At 46.4% G+C, this 24862-nt stretch overlaps 1 protein-coding gene across 2 annotated transcripts in view; it reads left to right on the top strand.

Moving 5' to 3' along the window:
• Positions 1-24862, top strand: part of LOC119390671 (E3 ubiquitin-protein ligase parkin) — a 115961-nt gene that overhangs the window by 35458 nt on the left and 55641 nt on the right. For both annotated transcript variants that reach the window (XM_049414117.1, XM_037658328.2), the window contains exons 5-6: positions 3293-3423; positions 12713-12774. In XM_049414117.1, the coding sequence (XP_049270074.1) occupies positions 3293-3423; positions 12713-12774 (193 nt within the window). The remainder of the gene's footprint in view (positions 1-3292; positions 3424-12712; positions 12775-24862) is intronic.

Here is a 24862-nt window from a genome sequence, read left to right as displayed (position 1 = left end):
ATGAGTATTGGTTACATAGTGTGGCTAAATGTGTGGGGCCAGATGTTTATTTGCAATTTTATTTATGGTCGCTAAGTTGTGTTCAGTTTTTTGCGTGATTCCTTCAAGCAGCAAATACTCATAGTTGACATGAACCAAGTGGTTCTAGTCATTGCTTTATAGACATTGATCATTGCATTTTTGGTGGCCCAGGTTTCACCGGCACAACTTGCACCAAACACTAGTTTTGTTTTGACTTGGTGCACATAGGCCATGTCTGTGCCTTCAGAACTGCATGGACACTGTCCAGGATTGCATTTCTAGTGACAACAGTTTCTCCTACCGCAGAAGTGCCAGTCAGTAATCTTGTTCTGACCCAGTACAGTGAGCTTGCAATGTGACAAACAAGGCAGAGGCTGTTGAGGAGGAAGAACAATTCTTGTGCACTCCGCATGCTCGTTTCAAACGGTGCACAAGTACTCATGGGAACAGTGTGTACACCACAGCAGCCGCTGTGACGAGTGCGCGGACCTCAGGCTTTAGCTTTTTACCTGTGCTTTGCCAGCACTTCTCAGATCAAGTATTTTGGCAAGGTGCAACATATTACTGCGTAATTCAGTCATGAACTTCTCTGTGTAGCCGCAACAGCCTCTTTACGATTTCCATCTGTCTAGCATTTCCGCATGCTCCTGTTGGACCAGCTGAGTGGCTCCAAATTGCTTTTTTTTGGTGCCAGAATGCCCTACGGCATAAATTAAATAAAAAAAAGATTCAACTCGATTTGCTAGATGAAGTCCAGGAGCTGCCTATGCAGTTTACGGGTGCATTTGCAATCAATGTCCGTCGACACTGTTGACGAGCACAACATGAGCTTCCGATATTTAACCCGTTGAGGGTCGAATTTTTTCGCGAAATGCACTCCGAAAATGTGTATTTTTTTATTGATGAATTAAATTCTTCAGATGATTCTATTTTTGAAAAAAATTGTCTAAAATTTTCTTGCGTGACCGTAAAGTGACAAAAAAGTCATTTTTGCTGTTACATACACATGGTTTATTCGTGATTGACATCAAGCAAGATCCTAAAGAAACACTTGTACGATTTTTTATAAATAAAAATTATGCGTTGTATAAAACATAGCTCACAGACGTAGAGAAGTACACTTGGGAAACAGTCCACATCGGATGAATCGCCGCTGGACTCACTAGCAGCACAGCAACCGGCGTGTAAGCCACCATGCCATGCTCGGTGCCGACGCATCTTCTGTTGTGCAAGTTGGCTCGATGGCAAAATGCGCTCTCCGCAGAGCGCTCTCCGCAATGCGCTCTCCGCAAAATTCGCTCTCCGCGTGACGTCTAGGTCAATCGGTAGCAAGATAGTGTGGCGACAATTCATCGGCGGACGTTGTCCGTTCCAGAAACGCTGCTGATAGCTCGTTTCAAGCGTCGCACGGCACGTAAGGAAAGCAATGTTCAGTAATAACTACACGTGTGCTGCTAAAATATCTGTCACTTCTGTTTCCGGACATCGCACAATGAAATCTGCAAACGCCAGCAATAGATATATAGAACAATATCGAATTTTCCGTGCTTCACATCAATGGACGAGCACGTGAACGGTGGGAATGCGTTGACACTTTTCCTCAAATATTCTTTTATCCATGAATCTTCATCCAGAAGAGCTTTTTCGTCATTCCTTCCACGAGCACACCTGAGTATGTGATCGCTCTTGTGGTAAATACCCCCTAAAAGGCCCTGCCCTTTCGAGCTCGTGAGTGCTAGGGTCCCAGTTCGATTTTTTTGCTTGCTTTTTTTGAAATTTCATCTCATTATTAGAAGCATGCCTCCTGGTCGGAGCAGCCACAATTCGGTTTGAATATGCGCAGCTGTCAGTAGCAGGCCCGTCGCTGATGGCCGTGGTGTTGCAAGGCCCACTGTGAAGTGGCTACGCCATGTTACACGCCCACCCCTCGCTTTCCAGGGTCAATAGCTGACGGTTAAAAAAAAAAAAGTCACAGTTTCCCTTAAGGGCAAAGCAATGAATGCGATACCAACAAATTGTATTGTTATACGAAGTAAGGCTAGCAGCTAACTCTTCTGGATCCGATCTTGCGTAACTCAACAAAACGCTGGTTTTAGGGAATATGGCTGCTCCAGGGACCGAAGCGGCTTTCGTGCTGTCGGTTCTGTAAACGCGAAGTAAGCGTTGAGAGCACAGCAAGTTTACAAGCCATCTCCTTGATGCCTCGAGATAGCAGGCGCCTCCGACTGCGCCCTTCGATCGATGCATGTAGCCCCCTCCCCTCCCTTGGCGTCCCTTCATGCTCCTTACGAGTCCCTTCAAGCTCCTTACAAAAGAGGGGCGGGGCGTTTCCTCTCTGTTTGATAAGCAATCGACGGCAGGCCTTGCACGCGGGAGGATGTTATCGCATGCGCCGTCTGAGCGATGGAGACGGCCGGCTCGTTTCATATCCGTTTCAGCCGCATTCGTTGCCAGTGCTCGTGAGATTTTACTCGAGGGTATGTGCGGGGTGATATTATCAATTTGGATTTTATACGCAAAGTCACGGCAAGAGCAATGGCAAAAACCCGTCAGGAGTGTCCATATAATTGAAAAAGAAAAAATATTTAGGAGCCATTCCACTCTGTGAGGTAGATGACTAGCGAAGCTGTTTAGCGCGCGGCACAGAGGTAGCAGGGTGGAGGCCAGTTTGGTATGTAAGGCCAGGTTGTTGACAGCCAAGCTGTTAACGTACAATAGTAATTATTTTTTGCATTGCTCCCTAGAGGGCACTAGGGGGTTTTCGGCGTTATGGTATATTGAATGTTCATGAGTGAAATTCCAGCTTGAAATTGACTCACCCGCAAATGTTCAGCATACCATAACTCTTGTTCAAGTGGGTTTAGAACATCCATTTTTGTTGTGGTGCACACTGCTCTGATTCCATGTTATCATGATACACTGATTTACTTTTCAACTCACTCAGTTTAGAAAATATCTTGCTGCCCAAAAGGCACATATTTTGTATTTTAAAAACTACACATTATACCAGAAAAATAATTGCATATTTGAAATCAGCACACAAATATACATAAAGTCACCAATTTTCATCAAAATCGATCAAAAAATAAAGAAAAATTTTTAAGAGCAGTGTCCCCCCTTAAAACACCTTGCTCTTGACGTGTCTGATTTACAGTCGAGTCGGACTGGGCAGGTGAAATTTTTTTCTGTGCTCAGCTCGGGTCTCTTGCTCGAATCATTGCTCGAGTGTGAGTACTGTGTTGCCCATGCATTTTGCTGAATGTCCATGCAGCCGGCTTGTGTTGGTGTTCAAGTGTGCACACGTCACCTGCCTGGACTGCTTTTGTGCATATTGCCGGAGCCGACTTGATGAGCGTGCCTTTGTCCAGCATCCAACCTTGGGCTGGACACTTCCCTGTCCTGGTGAGTGCCATATCATAAGCAGCTGTAGATCTTATTTCTAGTGAAGCCATTTTTTTTAGCAAAGTTTAGCAGCACGAAGGACGAGGACGCAAGAAACATGAACACACAGGACCAGTGCTGAGCTACCAACTGGTCCTGTGTGTTGATCTTTTTTTGCATCCTCGTACTTCCTACTGCTTTAACTTTGCAGATGTCGCACCAACTTGCCCAAGCCAAAGCACTCCTATATCATTTTTTTAGGTATGACATGATAGGTCATGATCCCCAGTTATATGTGTAGTTATCTCAGTATAAAAGGGTTTGATATTTTTTTTAGGCTTGAATTATGACACTCTGTCAGAAAAAAATGAAAAAAGCTTTCGCAACTTTATTTCAAAATACTCAATATACAATTACAAGGAAGACTATGGTGGTAGTGTGGGCATACCTTGGAGTTTGTACTTATACTTAGAGCCATAAGTACCGACTACAGGAGGTTGGGAACTATCCTTCCTCCCTTGCAGAGATTATTTATGTATTTATTATTTAAATCGTCATGGCCAAAGGAGAGTGATTAGCGCAAACAATAGAAAAAACAGAAAACAGACAGAATGTTTCAGTACAGAGGCTTCCGATTATGTAGTTTTAGTAGAGTTAACAAAGGCATAGTACGTGATCCCAGAAAAGTAAAAAAAAGAACTACGGTTACAAACATGTACACTTCATTTCACGCATGAGGTGCAACACTGTTGAAGCTTTGCAAAAAGTTTTGTCGGTTTCTCACAGTTAAGTCCACAACTGTGGGAAACACTTGCCACGCTCGCCACAAAAAAAAAAAAAGGACCTTTGGAAGCCAGATAGCATAGGCTTTGTTAAAAGCCCATGATTTCTTGTCACAGGTGCAATTATGCAAGAAGCACTTCTTACCTGAGACAGCTGTGATAGGGCTGCTAAAGTGAAAGTACACGATAGTAAGGCCACCAGTAGCAGTGACAAGGGAGCAATGGTGGCCACTTCAACCGGGGCCTGACAGAGCAACACCAAGTTGCCAAGTAGCTGGGTTAGTGTGGGAAATTAATTTTTGTGTCATAGCCTTGGGAAAGACAAACGCTGGCACGCAAAAGAAGGACCAGGACGTCTTAAGGGGCTAGAGTTAGTTCATTCTATGCAGGGAAATAATTGCGCTAAACTTAAAAGGGACACCACAAAGAAGACACACGAACAGATCGAGTGCATTCTTCTTTGTGGTTTCCCTTTCAAGTTTCGCGCAATTATTTTCCTGCATACAAAAAAGGACTCCGACAGCACTGCTATAAACCACAGGTTTTTAAAATGAGGCAAGCCAGCAGGGGACCTTGAGTACAGCCTGTACCTGCTGTTGGGCCAAGTGTTATTGCAGGACAATAACCAATTTTTGGGTTATTAAATATGCCATGTGCCTTTTAGACTTAACGTTTGTGTAATATTATTTGTCTACAGCAAAGGCACTTTATTAGACAATTATTATATTTCTTTAGCTTGCAGGGCACTGATACAGGCCTGTGAACTGGTGAATTGTAGTTTCTCATGCTGGTCCTGGGTGCAGTACATGGCTTTATAGCAAGATTTAACAACAAAGCTATAAAATGACATTGCTGTAGCTACATTCTAGCCAAAGTTACAGTTGTGTAAATCTTCAGATGCATTTTTTTCATTTTAATGATGTTTTTGCTCACAGCCTTATGGGCTTTTTTTTCTCCGTGTTTTTGTTAAATGAAAATGACAAATTTGGTATCATTGGTGTTGAAACGATCTAAGGAGGGATGATGCTATTTGCATTACTCTAGCATATTTTAGCAAATTACTAATAATTAGGGATGGGCAAATATTCGGGCGTTTCGAATATTCGAACGAATATTACAATATTCGAATTCGCTTCGATACGAATTTAGATTATCCGAAATTTCGGAAGTATTTGAAATGAACGAATATACGCCTAGTGCGCACCGACGGAAGCGCCATAGGCGGCGAACTCAATCATTGCTCTCGGGAAAGCAAGCGGACGGCCGCCGTGGTTTCCTACGTCGTTGTACGTGTATTTCCGCGTTGTTCACGTTTCCGTAGTGAAATAAGCAACGATCGTCGTATGTGTGGTGGCCGAAACTTCAAGGGATGTCGAATAACAATTGCTGTGGAGTGGAGTGCTCAAACACCTACAAAAACGCACCCGGAACACTGTTTTACTCACTTATCGCAAGGCCTCCTGAGCAAGAGCGATGGAAGCAATGGATCGCCGCTGTTCGCTGGCAAAGACGAGCTGCTTCGTCATTGTGCGGATTAACACGTTGCTTGTTGTTCTAATGCTTTCGTTCTTTCATATCGGTGCTCGCTGGATGCACTCGATCATGTTGACACTGGTAGACGACCAAAGTTATCAGCCTGAGCATGCGTTGGTTCGGTTCGACTGCCGTGCAGGGCACTTCGCTCAAACGTTCTATATTTCAGAAGTGTTGTAGTTCGGGCGAGTTGGTCATCCATGAACTTAGCGTGTACTAGCGCGGTACATGTACCGTGGTATTACAAGCTAAGTTCTATATTTATTATTTACAGAAACAGAAATGCAGCAATGGTTGACTTCAGAAAGAACAAGAAGTGATTGAGACGTCACCTTTGTAAACAAAACAAAGCGGATGTTCACCACGAGCTGCACCTCATAGCTGGATCTTGTTACGCTGGTCTGCGCGACGCACCTTTGATATTCACCGGCATGACGATTCACTCCACGCGGACGTTCGTTCTCCTCCGCAGTCGGTCATCACATGTCTTCTCGGCGACCCTCTTCAAAACTTGTCACTGTCATCTCGATACTTAACTCACAGCACTAGATCATCAAACGTGTCTTCTGCGGTCGAGCGGACGATGCTATCACTAGAACGACATAACTTCATCGCCGACTAACTCCTCACTGACTGACTCTGCACCCGCGCGCTTGCTGCGCTTGCATTGCCTGTATCTGCTCGCGCCTGGGTTCGGGAAGGTGCGTATTATTCGTCTGTGCGTAGCACAGGGAAAGCTAGGGAAAGGGCGAGATTCTCTCACCGATTCGTCTGCAGAATCAGACGGCGCCGCTGGCTCGGCTTTGCTTTCTCGAATATCCCGATCTTTCGCGTTCGTTGGCTGTGTCGGTGGCGTCTTCTGCGGAGGGGGTAAGAGGCGCGCGGGCGCGCTCCCGGCGCCTTTTTATACTTGTTTTTTCGATGCGCACGCTCTGTCGCGCACGAACCGTCGGCGCCATGCTTTCATGCCGTCATTCGAAATCGGCGACGTGCACTTAGTTAAGCGCTCGTTCGTGACAAACATCGTGCACAAGTCCACTTTCGTAGAGGCCCGCGCCTTTCCTGCAGCTGCCAGTGCAGAATTAGTTGTCTGGCACCCGCATGAAGGGGAAATAGCAGCCGCGAACTTCATTCATTTCCTCACAGCAAAGCTGTGCAAAGCGCTGTCGTCTGCTCGGCTTCCCGCACGTACTGTCGGCGGCGCCCGCTAGGTGGCTATCAGTGGCGCCTCTATAGGCGGTGCACAAGGCGTATATGTATACATTTGACCGCACATAACCCCCTGTAAAGGTGGTTTCACTGCTGCGCCTGGTTGCTGTGCCGTGAAACAACCTATCCAGGGGAAATCTGCACTGCCGCGAAGCCACACTTCAAGGTTAAATATACATATTTTTTAAAGTTTAAAAGCGTGTTATATGCGCTTATATGTGCTAAGTACTATAGTAATTTTTAAATTGTAACGTATTGCACCACTTATAACCCTACTGCTATTCAAATCTTGATACTATTCAAGGCTGCTTCATTTCAAACCAAAAAAGTGACATTCACTCATACCTAGTTTCAGTCCTTAAAAATATTGTGCAAGGGTCATGACAAAAATGCTCATTTTTTTTTAATAATATGCGGTAATTACTATTCGAACGACTCAATTCGAAATTATTCGACCAAATCACTATTCACTTCGGATTCGCTTCAAATCTAAAATTCACTGTTCGCCCATCCCTACTAATAATAAGATTAATTTAATTAAATAAATAATTGAAATTTACAATAATAAATGATAATATGAAAAAATAATCACAGTAAGTGTTTGTCCATTTTCTTATTTACATAATGCTTTCAAAGGAATAAAATAGCATTACCTTCTACAGCATGACATTGGCATTGTGGCCATACGCTTACATTTTGGGTTTAGCACAACAAAATTGCCAAAAAGCCCTGTAATGGCAGGCACTAGTTATTTTTTCACACCTCAGTTTTTTGAGCCAGTGCAGTTATTAAAAAAACCTAACTAAAGATTTGAAGTCAGCATGAAAAACTGGCCAAGACATTGAAGATTGGTTTGTATAGCATAAAAGCTTTTTGCGACCCCCCTTAATACTGCAAACTCTAGCAAAAAATTATTAGACTCATTTCCTGGACCTGAAAATTTAATGAAAATTGATCCACTGAAGACAAAAGTGGTTGGGTTCCGGTCAAAAAAAAAAGCATCCTATGAAAACAATCTTTAATTTGTCCTAGCAAAGATATTTTAGATTTTCTTCCAGTTGAGACCAACACATCGTTAACATTTGAAAAAACTGTGGTTAATGTTGACATATCTTGCCCACAAAGATTAAACCACGCATGCCCTCTTTTATTCTGGCGTAACTTACTGCAGGTTGGTGTGGGCTACCTCATCAAAGGCTAACATATTGAAATTTCAAACATTACAAAAGAAAGTGATAAGCCATGTAGTTGCTAATGTAGATTACCTCACACAGTGCAACTTGCATGCCGATGTGATCATGTTATTAAAATTCAAAGCATATACAGTATAACCTCGTTACAACGGATCTGTTTACAACAGACATTCGGATATTACATACCAATTTGCGGCGTTATGCCGACCTCCGTATTAGTTCCATTGATTGAGCTTCGTTTACAACGGATTCTGGTACAATGGACATTCGGATATAATTGACTAAAATTTCAGGCCAGCAAGGTGGTCAGGACTCCTTTAGAGCGGACTTTTCTACCACGGTCATTAACTTCCGACTTCAAACATCGCTTAGCATACTTTCGGGACGGGAGCAGCGCACCGCTGATATCGACGTACCGATTTAAGAACGAAGGCCGCCGATCCCCGGTCTGTCAATGATCAGCTATGCCTAGCTGTGGCGACAAAAAAACGGCGCGCAGCGTGCTTGGTGTTGCGTTTGGGACGCTGACACGCGAAATTGCGAGCCGCTGCCACCGCTTCTCCGCGCGGTCGCTGCGTGGCGAGCTTGGCCGGGGGGTCTGCTGCCGATGCGCAAAATGCCCATCCGCGGTTCTGAGGAGCCAGCGGGCAATGCGATTCGTTGCTTGAGACGAAGGACATTACGGGTTCTTCGCTTTCGCATGTCCGCTAGCGCGATGTTCTTGCCCGCAAAGTTCGGATTTGGCTCGTACATCGGTACCGTGGACGGAGTTAGGCCTAACCACAACATCTAGTAGAAAGCTCGGTTGCGATGTGCGTGGCCGCGGTGCCCGATGTTTCAAAGTACGTCATGCTCGTTTGCGAGTACAAGGAGTTGTCCCGCGGTGGTCTTCGTCATAAGCTTCGAAGTGCTGATAAGAAGAACCTCAGCGGGTCCAACGAGTCAACGCTATTAGTCGCACGTCTGCGATGTTCGCGACCAGTGCGGCGCGCTATCGTAATCTGATGATTGAGCTTCCGCTTGCAGCTGCCTAACTAAAGCGTTCCAAATTATCGTCGACCCGTAAACACAGAACGAGTGCGAACGCGTCACTAAGTAGCGCAATTTTTGACAGCCACGACCTCGCGACGCACAAGCAGCAGACGACGATCCCGAAGCGAGCGTTAACACGTTTTGGCTGCTTCTGCGGTATTACCGCAGAAGCAGCCAAAACGTGTTTCGTACGCTTGTTACTGAATGGAGGAGCCAGCTGAAACGGAGAACTTGAACGCGGAGAAATGCTCTTTACGACGAGCCCAAAATGGTGGCGCCCAGTTGCGCCGTTGCCGAGCTATAATTTTGAAAAACGCCTTTTTTTATATTTCCGCAATTTTCGCCAAGTCGGCAGACGCAAAACAAATTTTTTATAGCACTTCTACGTAGTTTTCATTGAAGATATTTTGGAATCAGAAATGGGCTACAGAAACTGAAAATGCGATTTTCCAAAAATCGCATTTTTGGTCCCCCGTTAAAAATAAGACCATGTTTGTGACTCGTAATTCTCTCCGGTTATAACAGACCCATTCAGTGTTTACATGAAAGTCTGTTGTAACAGTACTTGGATTTTACATACTCCCTTTACAACAGACCAAAATCCTCTTCACTATGAAGGTCTGTTGTAATGAGGTTATACTGTACGTTTTTTGCCTTCTTTGATCCTGTTACTTCAATTTTGATTCGTTTAAAGGGGTCATGAAGCACCCCTTGGGCTTGTTGAAAAAACACATCCTGCGGAAAGCTGACACGGCCATGAACTGCTCTGCCAAATATCGCAGTCGTGCGCGCCGCGTAAAGGCTACAAGCGGAACGCGAAGTTGCTGTTTTTTCAGAAGCCCTCTTTTCAAACAGAGGCCGGTTCTCACTCTCGTCGGTGGGTAGGGCGTCTGCCAATTGACGTCGCAATCTGCATCGACACGTCGCAAGAGACATAGCGTGCTTATTGGCCGATAGCCGACGTAAATCGAGAGCGGCGTTTGGATCAGATGCACTTCTTGCCACGGGGTGCCGCCACTTGCCGGCGCCGCACTCCTCAGTACACGGTAGCCGCACTCGCGCATGCGAATCACAGCGGGAGAGCGATCGCGTTTCATGACGCGCGCTGACGTAACTTCTTTCCCCCATGCCATCCCTCCCTGTCTAGCTTCCAGTGCGCTCGTCGGCACGAGAAAAGAGAGAAAGCGCTGAGAGTGTGCGCCAGATCCCCGTAACTCCGCTCATTCTTGATGGATTCGAGAAATTTTTGCGGCAATCGATTCGGGAGGCAGTAAACTCCGATACTGAGGTCATTAGATCATTACTTGGAAAAGTGGTTCATGACCCCTTTAAGCCAGCTATATAAAGATACTACGCGTCTAGCTGCCAGAAGTGTTACCTCATACACAAGAAGCACTGACATTTGGCTTTTTCAAAGATTTCACAACAGTTACAAATTTAAAACAATTCACTACAGTTTGCCAATAATTTTCAATAAATAGAGTCTTGTAAGGTACTTCTCACTGAAGGAACTGCAGTTTTTTTTTTCTAAATAAGAAATGAATGTGGTAACATAGACTACTTTGTGAGATTTCCTTTTTCTTTTTCTTTTTTGTTTTGTAGCTTCATGATTTTATTGTACATTGTATCATACAAAACACATATAAAGAAAATGGCATTTGTATAAATATATTACTTTGCGTTGCCTGCTAAGCCCATGCTGTGCTGAACCTAGATACATTTAAACCTCATTATAGCACAGTTGCATTTGACACGAAAATAACTTCGCTATATCCGAAAATTTGTTATAAGCATATATTCGAACCACTGTATCTATTACCAACGCTATTCTTCATTTACTTCATTATAACCGATAATTCGTTATATCCGTGTTCGTTATATTGAGGTTTGAGTGTACTAGGTTGTGTTGACTACGTGCGTGTTTGCCATCACAGTGCCTTTGTGCCGCTCCTGATGGGTGCGTTGTGTATCTGGTTGGTCCAGTGCTGCTTTTGTTTATGCAGCTGATGCATGCTTGAAGCAGTCCCACAAAGCAGTCGGGTATTAAAGGTGTGCATTATGCTTAGAGTGTAAGGTGCGTTTGTTGGTATTATCTCGCTTTTCGATGCTTGTCCATATCGTGCCAGATCACTAGTCGACTGGTCTCTGAACTTACCGAAAAGGCCTGAGATGTTTTCTGGCACTTTGTGGCTGAGAAGTGCAGTCACTGGTTAAAAGTGTTTGCTGTACGCACTAACCAGTGTTCACTTACTACGAACGAGCCACTGTGGCTTAAAAGTGGATAGTCATTATTTAAGCTCAATGGAAACCGAGCCAGACATTTGTCTCAACTACATTTAATGAAAACCTATGGCTTAAGTCATTGAACAAGGTTTTTTTCAATGTTACTTGCCTCAGAAATGTTGTTCTCAGGAAAAAAAATTAATGACTTGTTTCCATGCGCTGTCATGCAGTACACAAAGCAGATGATTAGTCACACTAATAAGTGCAGTACATACTGCGTAAAGAAGGAGACTTTATGTCCTTTTAGTCCACATCTTTTTTACAGCATAAGCTGTTAAGAGCTCACAACAACAGCCAATTTTGCTGGCATTGTCGTCCGCCGCTGCTGCTAGTATGGCCACAGGCGTTCGTCGCAGCTATCAGCCTCATGTTCTGGTATGGTGGCTCGACACGCCCTGTGACTAGCGAAGAGAGAGGCGGTGGCGAATGCACCGCGCTTGCACCGCCAGTGATAAGGAGGGAGTGATGAGTCAGCGCGCATTACCAGATGTGTAAACTGAGCCATTGCTTGGCGCGTAAACTGAACAGTGAACGGCGTTGGCGGTAGCTCTCATCGTTCAGTTCATCGCCTCGTCTGAGCTGCTGTAACTGTTTACAGCAGGCCACTATGCCAGTTAATGCACTGCATGGCCCTCGCAAAGTACCTACTTTTTAAAAAACACACAACTGACCGCACTTACATAAATAAATGTATGCACATTGAACTGCTACTTTCCTGGCTCTGTGCTTGCAGAGTGCTTCCCAAAACAGCTGGTGACGTGCATCTATGAGGCCGCTCCTTGAGCTTATGCCGTGACAACGCTGCATCTGCCGCGCAGACCTCACGTTTTTTTAAATTTATCTCTTAAGGCCCCTAGTAGGCATTTTAAGAGCAATAGAAATACGTGGTCACAACAGAAACAAATAACACGAAGTAATGTGTATATTGAAAGAATGCAACTAGGGCCATTACATAGCATTATCAGACTGCAAGATATGGTGAGTAACTGAACATCAACTGGGGTATGGTTGACTGCGTAGATGGTTAAACAATGCTTCTTGGAAACTAGCAGGGTTATGTTCATTTACAATTTAATTATTGAGTTTATTCTACTCAGCAGTAGCAACTGAAGAAATGATTAGCTAAAAGCATTAGTTTGGCTTGTATGAAGGTTATAAGCGTATGTGCCTTGCAGACACACTTGTTGATGTGTTTGTATAAAAGTTTGCTTCATACTTGACTGCCTTGTGTTTGATCATAGTGATTCTTTCCAACATCTCTGGTGTTGTTCCTTGCAGTGGGCTGTGCAGAATCGCTCATTGAGGAGAGTCACCACTTCTACTTGCTAGGAAGTGAACAGGTGAGATTTTTCAATAGTAAATGCAGGGTGCTTCCAAATGGAAGGTGGGGTTAATGCTCTTCTCCGCCGCATTTTCTTTGCCACTGTAATGAAACAGAACACTCTCAGGCTGATTTGTTGGCCTGTGTAAACTTATTTAGCACAATTGACGGCATGTCGCAAAACAGCTTCTTTTGAAGTTGTTCCACTGTTGAGCAATGAATAAAGATGGCACGACTACTGTAGACAGACATTTGTTCCTTTTGCATTGCCTGTAGCAATTAATATTTGGAAGCCACAGTCAAATTGAGGCCAGTTGTAATTGTCATTGAACCAGATTGTGTTCAAAGGAAAGGAAGTTTGGCATTGTGGTATTTTGTTTTACACTCAAACCTCGATATAACGAACATGGATATAACGAAATATCGGTTATAACAAAGTAAGTGAAGAATAGTCTTGCAATACAGTGCTAGGAATGTACGTTTATAACGAATTTTCGGATATAACGAAGTTATTTTAGTGTAAAATGTAACTTGGTTATAATGAGGTTTGAGTGTATTGTGATGTCACTTACAGTCCAAGCAAAAATTCAGTGGCCTGTACAAGCTCTATGTGCGATAAGGTGCGGTCCAGTCGATAGAAAGGTGCTGACAGCACCTAGGCAAGTAGGGGTAAGGGGTGTTTAGTCAGCTTGCCATGGAGCTGTCAAAGTCATCAAAGGTGGTGCCTTACTTGCAAACAATCAGATTTTTCTCTGCTTCAAGCTGAACTTAACGCCATATCTGAGTGGTGTAACCAATCGCACTCAACTCAACTAAATGAAAAAGCATGACTATTTGTTGCCCCTTCACCACTCCGAGTTCTCTCAACTACATAATTAGCGGAAATAAATTAGAGCGTGTGTCATGATGCAAGAGATGTGTCCTTTGTTCGATTGCTCAGCATGCATAAGTATTTTTGACCAAATTTGAATGGCGTCCGTCACTTGGAAGTTATCTTATTTTGAGGAAAAGCAGCGTACGAAAGCTCAGGGGGTGTTCAGCACCATGTGACATCGGCATTACTGTGACGTGTTCAGTGTGACCCATACCATCCTGAGTGGCAGTGTGCTAGTAGCGATGACATTATTAACCTGAGTGTTTTTATCATGTTTATCATGGCGCCAACTGGTGCCGACGCCTGGAAATGCTCTCACTCTGAGTGGCTCTCCTCACTCCTCGTGCCTGATCGTCGTTGTGCCGCTTCGAGTGGTTTGTCGTGTGCTCATCACTCAGCACGTCGGGGAACCACTGTGAGCTGCAGTGTTCTTCGAAGCACAGAAAAAGCGGAAACAGTGTGTCATTTCATTACATGTACGGTACACGCCAACACGACCACAAGCTATCAAAGTGGAGTAGAGTATAGGATAATGTCATCGCCAACAAGTAACACGCAGACAGCGTTAATAGAGAATTTTAGTTTGTCCGTAGGCTTCTTTACGTTAGCAGTATACCGAATTGCCGTAGCCGTAAACGTGAGAAGCCATATAGGTAGGGCCATCTGGCAGCGCAAAGAAGAACATGGTAACCACGGAATTGTTATTGTGGAAACTTGACTCCTATTTATGTGCAGGTGTACATCGCGGCAGTGGCGTAATTCCGAATGCGCTGCCTTGTTAAACTCTTGTTTCATCACAGACACTCTACAAAACAAAGGAGCGTATGTATCTATCATTGTGGTTGTCCAAAGCGTCACAAAATGTTGATGTCATCATTTGGTAATTTGATATTTCATAAACCCCTTTGCACATACCAGTAAGCCGTGCATGCTAAAATTCTCTAACATAGCTAATTCAGTACAATGCCTTCTAAAAAATTATGCCTGGAATGTGAGACGCAAACTCGTTCTCCTGAGCACTTGCCATCACGTGTTTCCATGTGTCAGGAGGCGTGGCCTCCGTGATTGGCTCCAGCAGGAGGCTTCCTATGGAAAAGAGAGCAATGTTCCAAGCATGTAGAGGAGGTGTCTTTGAGTCATTCCAGCGAGCATGGCCCAAGCGTGCGTCCCCAGGCATGTCCTCGTCTCTGCTTGGAACGGCGTCCATTTCTGAATCGCTCTTTTGCGAGGGGTCAAAGCAAAAATGATAGGGGCGTGCGAATAGTGAATCTTAGAACCGAATCGAATACATATCGAATAGCGATGACGCCGAATCGAATATGAATATGAATCAAATACTATTCGAATAATTTTCTAATTGTAAGGCAACCATTCTCAAAGCAGCCATAGAATGGCAATGTAGTCATTTTCAAAATAACCCAAGAATTCCACAACATTTTATTTGAAACAAATATTCACTAGCTTTAATGAAAGAACATTACGATTGCTTTTAATCGACAAAAAAAAATACAGTAGAAGCTCGTTATCACGAAGCGGGATATAACGAACTAATGGATATTGTCACGTGGTCGTGACGTCGACGAAGACAGCAGTCGGCGTTTGCAGAATGAAACTGTTTATTTGGCCGAACTTGTGGCCGGGAAAATGAGAACCAGAACTACAGCAATACACGCTGTACAATGATAGCGGCGAACAGGGCGTCGTCCGTCGATCAACTGACAAGCGGTCAAACGCGTCGGCTTTTATACAGGCGCTATGGAACTTTCCAGCAATATCGCTGGTGGCGGCGTTATCTCTCGACAAAGCTGGAACATTCGCGTGCGGCGCGCAATCTTAACAAAACGATCTACCAAAATCGTGAAGCTTCTCGAACACTGCTTCGGGGCCAGCGTCGAGCGTTGATAACCGTCCTTGCTGGTCAAACTCGAACACATCAAAATAAAAGAAGAAGCGGGCGTGGCATTGCCCCCCTCTGAAAAAGCATCGTCCCGATGCTTGCAACAGAACATGGAAAGGAAAAAACAAGTGCATACACAAATAAATTACAATAACAAAGGAAAAAGTAGAGTCCCCAGGTTCGCTAACGCGCAAAAAACGGCTTAAGGCGCACGACATGGACGACTTCAGGTCGTGCGCGGCGTCGCTGGGAGTTCGTAATGCCGTCTGGGACGACCTCGTAGTCAAGAGCGCCGTGACGTCGAAGCACCTTGTATGGCCCGAAGTATCGCCGAAGAAGCTTTTCACTGAGCCCACGTCGGCGTATCGGCGTCCAGACCCACACACGGTCACCGGGTTGGTACTCCATGTGGCGTCGTCGAAGATTATAGTGACGGCTGTCGACCCTCTGCTGGTTCTTGATGCGCAGGCGGGCGAGCTGTCGAGCTTCTTCGGCGCGTTGCAAATAGGCGGCAACGTCGAGGTCGTCTTCGTCGGTGGCGGTTGGTAGCATTGCGTCGAGCGTCGTTGCCGGGCTCCTTCCGTAGACCAGCTTGTACGGCGTCATTTGCGTCGTTTCTTGCATGGCCGTGTTGTATGCGAAGGTCACATACGGAAGGATGGCATCCCACGTCTTGTGTTCGATGTCGACATACATGGCCAGCATGTCGGCGATGGTCTTGTTTAGCCGCTCGGTGAGGCCATTGGTCTGTGGGTGGTACGCTGTGGTCCGGCGGTGGCTTGTTTGGCTGTATCTCAGTATTGCCTGAGTTAGGTCAGCAGTAAACGCCGTACCTCTGTCGGTGATGAGGACCTCTGGGGCGCCATGACGCAGGAGGATGTTCTCAACGAAGAACTTCGCTACCTCGGCGGCACTGCCTCTGGGTAGGGCCCTTGTCTCGGCGTAGCGGGTGAGGTAGTCGGTAGCTACGACGATCCATTTGTTTCCGGTATTGGACGTCGGGAACGGCCCCAGTAAGTCCATCCCAATTTGCTGGAACGGCCGTCGAGGTGGCTCGATAGGATGCAGAAGTCCGACTGGCCTAGTCGGCGGTGTCTTGCGTCGCTGACAGTCCCGGCAGGTCTTGACGTAGCGAGTTACGTCGGCGACAAGGCGCGGCCAGTAGTACTTTTCCTGTATTCTTGCGGGCGTGCGAGAAACACCCAGGTGTCCAGGTGTCCAACCTGCCACCCGTAAGCATCTCGTAGACAGACAGCTTTCCTTCTGCGTAACTGTTTGCAAATAATGTAGACTACTTGCCTATCGTATCATATTCACTGCACGCGGTGGCATCAGAAGGAGCTCAATTGGTTGTGGTCAGATGAAAAGATTGTTACATATGCCGCATGCTGCATAATATGTATGTTTTATTTACGACAAAACGCCAATTAAATTTTGCTCGTTGGCCGTGGTTTCCACTGGTGGCCCTTACTATCGAATGAATCTAGCAGACACGCGCAATTCGGTTTAGAAACCAGCCCGACGCCACAAGGCATACTGTGCTCGCCTGACTACCGGGATGCAACGCCGCATCCGTTCCTATTCATGTTTTAGAAGGAAAAACATAGAAGGATATATCCTCCCTCATTTCTACGTATTGTAGCACTTGAACGCGCAGCAGTACCGCCAGCAGTTTTGTTTTGTTTCGGCGATACGCGCCCGCATCGCCTCAACCAGTCGCCACTCTCGTCCGCGGGAGCGGCTGGAGTATGCGCGCTTTGACCGCCAGGGCGGCACTGCCCACACCGCGGAAACTCCAGCGCTGGTTCCCTATTTAGCGGCCGACTTTTAATTTAGCGACCAGCGACTTTTTTAGCGGAATGTTTTGAGGTTTTGGCGAAAATTTAGCGACTTGAGCTTTTTGAAATAATTTTGGCATTTCGAAGTGGCACTCTCTTACCGCCCTAAACTAATAATAAAAGAAACCTGTTTTTCACAAAATACACCAGAGGGCATCACATGCTGATGGGCTACATGCAAATTGGGCTACTTTTTTTTTTCGAGTTGGCGGGATTTTTCATCTTTTGCTATTTGGCTATATTTGGGCTATTGCCTGGCTTCGCCTCCAACACTCGTATTGCATTGTCTTTTCATCTTAGTCGTTGTTTAGCTTTAAGATCTTCGTGAATGTGCATCAGCAGACATTTTGTGCCCCTTCTTTCTGCCAAGAAAAGCAAGGCGTGCCTTACTCCTAAACAAATAAGAAAGAAAAAAGAGGGGGGTGCTGGGGTCGTACAGTTGGCGCTAAGTCGCTCTGCAAGCTGAGCGTGTCCCTCCCGGAAAGGATGAAGGGGGAACGGAATGTGCCGGCTTTTAGCAGTCGTGTCGTGTGTCAGTGTCGCTGAGCCGTGCCCCCCAACAAGAAGCAGAGAATAAAGACTTCCTGGGGCAGAGGAGCAAAGAAAGGGAGCGTGAGTCCTTTTGCCGATGCATCGGGACAGCCCACAGCTTGCTCCTCGGGAGGGAACAAGAGGGCCTTTTCACGTGTGCATGAGTGTCGAATCCCAGCTTTGTGGAGAACGAAAAATGAGGACCTTGTTTACCGGAAACTGACTATGGCATTGTGACCCCAGTTAAAAGAAAACAAATAAATCAACCAACACTACCAACAACATTAAGATACGAATACTCGTGCATTCTCAAGCAAGCGGCATGTGCGTGTAGTTGTGTGCATATGGGCGGCTCACTACAAAAGACCGCCTTCCCGTAGGCAGCGAGGTGCTCTCTGCCCACGCCTTTTGTATCTTTCGACCAACTATCGCCGATGCCGCAGAAGGACGCTGTGCAAGCTGTTGCGGGATAGCATAGGCGGGTAAACTTAAGTGCCACTTTCCTGGCCGACAGCATTCACGCAACTTTTCTGTTCTTTCTCTTGCGCTTGCTTAGAATTGTTTGCACGGCCACCCGCAGAGGATGGAAGCGAGACTATTTCGACGTGCGGGTCGAAAACCGAAACAACGTTTAAGTGCCTCCATATGCACACTACCTGTGCTTGTAATTAAACGACCCTCCTGGCCGCACCGTACACAGCTCACCTTTCTTTCCGAAAGCGTGCATACCTTAGAGGCATACACACATGTTGGAACATTTGTGTAGAAGCGACGGTTATTTCTCTGGCGCTTAGAACTGTCTGAACATGTGTGGCTACCTGAAGGGGATGGAAGCGAGGCCATTTCGACGCGTGAGTCGAAAACCGAAACAACGTTTAAGTGCCTCCATATGCACACTACCTGTGCTTGTAATTAAACGACCCTCCTGGCCGCGCCGTACACAGCTCACCTTTCTTTCCGAAAGCGTGCATACCTTAGAGGCATACACACATGTTGGAACATTTGTGTAGAAGCGACGGTTATTTCTCTGGCGCTTAGAACTGTCTGAACATGTGTGGCTACCTGAAGGGGATGGAAGCGAGGCCATTTCGACGCGTGAGTCGAAAACCGAAACAACGTTTAAGTGCCTCCATATGCACACTACCTGTGCTTGTAATTAAACGACCCTCCTGGCCGCACCGTACACAGCTCACCTTTCTTTCCGAAAGCGTGCATACCTTAGAGGCATACACACATGTTGGAACATTTGTGTAGAAGCGACGGTTATTTCTCTGGCGCTTAGAACTGTCTGAACATGTGTGGCCACCTGAAGAGGATGGAAGCGATGCCATTTCGACGCATGAGTCGAAAACCGAAACAACGTTTAAGTGCCTCCATATGCACACTACCTGTGCTTGTAATTAAACGACCCTCCTGGCCGCACCGTACACAGCTCACCTTTCTTTCCGAAAGCGTGCATACCTTAGAGGCATACACACATGTTGGAACATTTGTGTAGAAGCGACGGTTATTTCTCTGGCGCTTAGAACTGTCTGAACATGTGTGGCTACCTGAAGAGGATGGAAGCGAGGCCATTTCGACGGGTGAGTCGAAAACCGAAACAACGTTTAAGTGCCTCCATATGCACACTACCTGTGCTTGTAATTAAACGACCCTCCTGGCCGCACCGTACACAGCTCACCTTTCTTTCCGAAAGCGTGCATACCTTAGAGGCATACACACATGTTGGAACATTTGTGTAGAAGCGACGGTTATTTCTCTGGCGCTTAGAACTGTCTGAACATGTGTGGCCACCTGAAGAGGATGGAAGCGATGCCATTTCGACGCGTGAGTCGAAAACCAAAACAACGTTTAAGTGCCTCCATATGCACACTACCTGTGCTTGTAATTAAACGTCCCTCCTGGCCGCACCGTACACAGCTCACCTTTCTTTCCGAAAGCGTGCATACCTTAGAGGCATACACACATGTTGGAACATTTGTGTAGAAGCGACGGTTATTTCTCTGGCGCTTAGAACTGTCTGAACATGTGTGGCCACCTGAAGAGGATGGAAGCGATGCCATTTCGACGCGTGAGTCGAAAACCGAAACAACGTTTAAGTGCCTCCATATGCACACTACCTGTGCTTGTAATTAAACGACCCTCCTGGCCGCACCGTACACAGCTCACCTTTCTTTCCGAAAGCGTGCATACCTTAGAGGCATACACACATGTTGGAACATTTGTGTAGAAGCGACGGTTATTTCTCTGGCGCTTAGAACTGTCTGAACATGTGTGGCCACCTGAAGAGGATGGAAGCGATGCCATTTCGACGCGTGAGTCGAAAACCAAAACAACGTTTAAGTGCCTCCATATGCACACTACCTGTGCTTGTAATTAAACGTCCCTCCTGGCCGCACCGTACACAGCTCACCTTTCTTTCCGAAAGCGTGCATACCTTAGAGGCATACACACATGTTGGAACATTTGTGTAGAAGCGACGGTTATTTCTCTGGCGCTTAGAACTGTCTGAACATGTGTGGCCACCTGAAGAGGATGGAAGCGATGCCATTTCGACGCGTGAGTCGAAAACCGAAACAACGTTTAAGTGCCTCCATATGCACACTACCTGTGCTTGTAATTAAACGACCCTCCTGGCCGCACCGTACACAGCTCACCTTTCTTTCTGAAAGCGTGCATACCTTAGAGGCATACACACATGTTGGAACATTTGTGTAGAAGCGACGGTTATTTCTCTGGCGCTTAGAACTGTCTGAACATGTGTGGCTACCTGAAGAGGATGGAAGCGAGGCCATTTCGACGCGTGAGTCGAAAACCGAAACAACGTTTAAGTGCCTCCATATGCACACTACCTGTGCTTGTAATTAAACGACCCTCCTGGCCGCACCGTACACAGCTCACCTTTCTTTCCGAAAGCGTGCATACCTTAGAGGCATACACACATGTTGGAACATTTGTGTAGAAGCGACGGTTATTTCTCTGGCGCTTAGAACTGTCTGAACATGTGTGGCCACCTGAAGGGGATGGAAGCGAGGCCATTTCGACGCGTGAGTCGAAAACCGAAACAACGTTTAAGTGCCTCCATATGCACACTACCTGTGCTTGTAATTAAACGACCCTCCTGGCCGCACCGTACACAGCTCACCTTTCTTTCCGAAAGCGTGCATACCTTAGAGGCATACACACATGTTGGAACATTTGTGTAGAAGCGACGGTTATTTCTCTGGCGCTTAGAACTGTCTGAACATGTGTGGCCACCTGAAGGGGATGGAAGCGAGGCCATTTCGACGCGTGAGTCGAAAACCGAAACAACGTTTAAGTGCCTCCATATGCACACTACCTGTGCTTGTAATTAAACGACCCTCCTGGCCGCGCCGTACACAGCTCACCTTTCTTTCCGAAAGCGTGCATACCTTAGAGGCATACACACATGTTGGAACATTTGTGTAGAAGCGACGGTTATTTCTCTGGCGCTTAGAACTGTCTGAACATGTGTGGCTACCTGAAGGGGATGGAAGCGAGGCCATTTCGACGCGTGAGTCGAAAACCGAAACAACGTTTAAGTGCCTCCATATGCACACTACCTGTGCTTGTAATTAAACGACCCTCCTGGCCGCACCGTACACAGCTCACCTTTCTTTCCGAAAGCGTGCATACCTTAGAGGCATACACACATGTTGGAACATTTGTGTAGAAGCGACGGTTATTTCTCTGGCGCTTAGAACTGTCTGAACATGTGTGGCCACCTGAAGAGGATGGAAGCGATGCCATTTCGACGCATGAGTCGAAAACCGAAACAACGTTTAAGTGCCTCCATATGCACACTACCTGTGCTTGTAATTAAACGACCCTCCTGGCCGCACCGTACACAGCTCACCTTTCTTTCCGAAAGCGTGCATACCTTAGAGGCATACACACATGTTGGAACATTTGTGTAGAAGCGACGGTTATTTCTCTGGCGCTTAGAACTGTCTGAACATGTGTGGCTACCTGAAGAGGATGGAAGCGAGGCCATTTCGACGGGTGAGTCGAAAACCGAAACAACGTTTAAGTGCCTCCATATGCACACTACCTGTGCTTGTAATTAAACGACCCTCCTGGCCGCACCGTACACAGCTCACCTTTCTTTCCGAAAGCGTGCATACCTTAGAGGCATACACACATGTTGGAACATTTGTGTAGAAGCGACGGTTATTTCTCTGGCGCTTAGAACTGTCTGAACATGTGTGGCCACCTGAAGAGGATGGAAGCGATGCCATTTCGACGCGTGAGTCGAAAACCAAAACAACGTTTAAGTGCCTCCATATGCACACTACCTGTGCTTGTAATTAAACGTCCCTCCTGGCCGCACCGTACACAGCTCACCTTTCTTTCCGAAAGCGTGCATACCTTAGAGGCATACACACATGTTGGAACATTTGTGTAGAAGCGACGGTTATTTCTCTGGCGCTTAGAACTGTCTGAACATGTGTGGCCACCTGAAGAGGATGGAAGCGATGCCATTTCGACGCGTGAGTCGAAAACCGAAACAACGTTTAAGTGCCTCCATATGCACACTACCTGTGCTTGTAATTAAACGACCCTCCTGGCCGCACCGTACACAGCTCACCTTTCTTTCCGAAAGCGTGCATACCTTAGAGGCATACACACATGTTGGAACATTTGTGTAGAAGCGACGGTTATTTCTCTGGCGCTTAGAACTGTCTGAACATGTGTGGCCACCTGAAGAGGATGGAAGCGATGCCATTTCGACGCGTGAGTCGAAAACCAAAACAACGTTTAAGTGCCTCCATATGCACACTACCTGTGCTTGTAATTAAACGTCCCTCCTGGCCGCACCGTACACAGCTCACCTTTCTTTCCGAAAGCGTGCATACCTTAGAGGCATACACACATGTTGGAACATTTGTGTAGAAGCGACGGTTATTTCTCTGGCGCTTAGAACTGTCTGAACATGTGTGGCCACCTGAAGAGGATGGAAGCGATGCCATTTCGACGCGTGAGTCGAAAACCGAAACAACGTTTAAGTGCCTCCATATGCACACTACCTGTGCTTGTAATTAAACGACCCTCCTGGCCGCACCGTACACAGCTCACCTTTCTTTCTGAAAGCGTGCATACCTTAGAGGCATACACACATGTTGGAACATTTGTGTAGAAGCGACGGTTATTTCTCTGGCGCTTAGAACTGTCTGAACATGTGTGGCTACCTGAAGAGGATGGAAGCGAGGCCATTTCGACGCGTGAGTCGAAAACCGAAACAACGTTTAAGTGCCTCCATATGCACACTACCTGTGCTTGTAATTAAACGACCCTCCTGGCCGCACCGTACACAGCTCACCTTTCTTTCCGAAAGCGTGCATACCTTAGAGGCATACACACATGTTGGAACATTTGTGTAGAAGCGACGGTTATTTCTCTGGCGCTTAGAACTGTCTGAACATGTGTGGCCACCTGAAGAGGATGGAAGCGATGCCATTTCGACGCGTGAGTCGAAAACCAAAACAACGTTTAAGTGCCTCCATATGCACACTACCTGTGCTTGTAATTAAACGACCCTCCTGGCCGCACCGTACACAGCTCACCTTTCTTTCCGAAAGCGTGCATACCTTAGAGGCATACACACATGTTGGAACATTTGTGTAGAAGCGACGGTTATTTCTCTGTCGCTTAGAACTGTCTGAACATGTGTGGCCACCTGAAGAGGATGGAAGCGATGCCATTTCGACGCGTGAGTCGAAAACCGAAACAACGTTTAAGTGCCTCCATATGCACACTACCTGTGCTTGTAATTAAACGACCCTCCTGGCCGCACCGTACACAGCTCACCTTTCTTTCCGAAAGCGTGCATACCTTAGAGGCATACACACATGTTGGAACATTTGTGTAGAAGCGACGGTCATTTCTCTGGCGCTTAGAACTGTCTGAACATGTGTGGCTACCTGAAGAGGATGGAAGCGAGGCCATTTCGACGCGTGAGTCGAAAACCGAAACAACGTCTAAGTGCCTCCATATGCACACTATCTGTGCTTGTAATTAAACGACCCTCCTGGCCGCACCGTACACAGCTCACCTTTCTTTCCGAAAGCGTGCATACCTTAGAGGCATACACACATGTTGGAACATTTGTGTAGAAGCGACGGTTATTTTTCTGGCGCTTAGAACTGTCTGAACATGTGTGGCCACCTGAAGAGGATGGAAGCGATGCCATTTCGACGCGTGAGTCGAAAACCGAAACAACGTTTAAGTGCCTCCATATGCACACTACCTGTGCTTGTAATTAAACGACCCTCCTGGCCGCACCGTACACAGCTCACCTTTCTTTCCGAAAGCGTGCATACCTTAGAGGCATACACACATGTTGGAACATTTCTGTAGAAGCGACGGTTATTTCTCTGGCGCTTAGAACTGTCTGAACATGTGTGGCTACCTGAAGAGGATGGAAGCGAGGCCATTTCGACGCGTGAGTCGAAAACCGAAACAACGTTTAAGTGCCTCCATATGCAGACTACCTGTGCTTGTAATTAAACGACCCTCCTGGCCGCACCGTACACAGCTCACCCTTCTTTCCGAAAGCGTGCATACCTTAGAGGCATACACACATGTTGGAACATTTGTGTAGAAGCGACGGTTATTTCTCTGGCGCTTAGAACTGTCTGAACATGTGTGGCCACCTGAAGAGGATGGAAGCGATGCCATTTCGACGCGTGAGTCGAAAACCGAAACAACGTTTAAGTGCCTCCATATGCACACTACCTGTGCTTGTAATTAAACGACCCTCCTGGCCGCACCGTACACAGCTCACCTTTCTTTCCGAAAGCGTGCATACCTTAGAGGTATACACACATGTTGGAACATTTGTGTAGAAGCGACAATTATTTCTCTGGCGCTTAGAACTGTCTGAACATGTGTGGCCACCTGAAGAGGATGGAAGCGATGCCATTTCGACGCGTGAGTCGAAAACCGA

Source organism: Rhipicephalus sanguineus, chromosome 1 (genome assembly GCF_013339695.2).
Source record: "Rhipicephalus sanguineus isolate Rsan-2018 chromosome 1, BIME_Rsan_1.4, whole genome shotgun sequence".
Lineage (NCBI taxonomy): Eukaryota > Metazoa > Arthropoda > Arachnida > Ixodida > Ixodidae > Rhipicephalus > Rhipicephalus sanguineus.
Note: the sequence above shows the minus strand (reverse complement) of the source record. Positions and strands in the feature narration are given on the sequence as shown.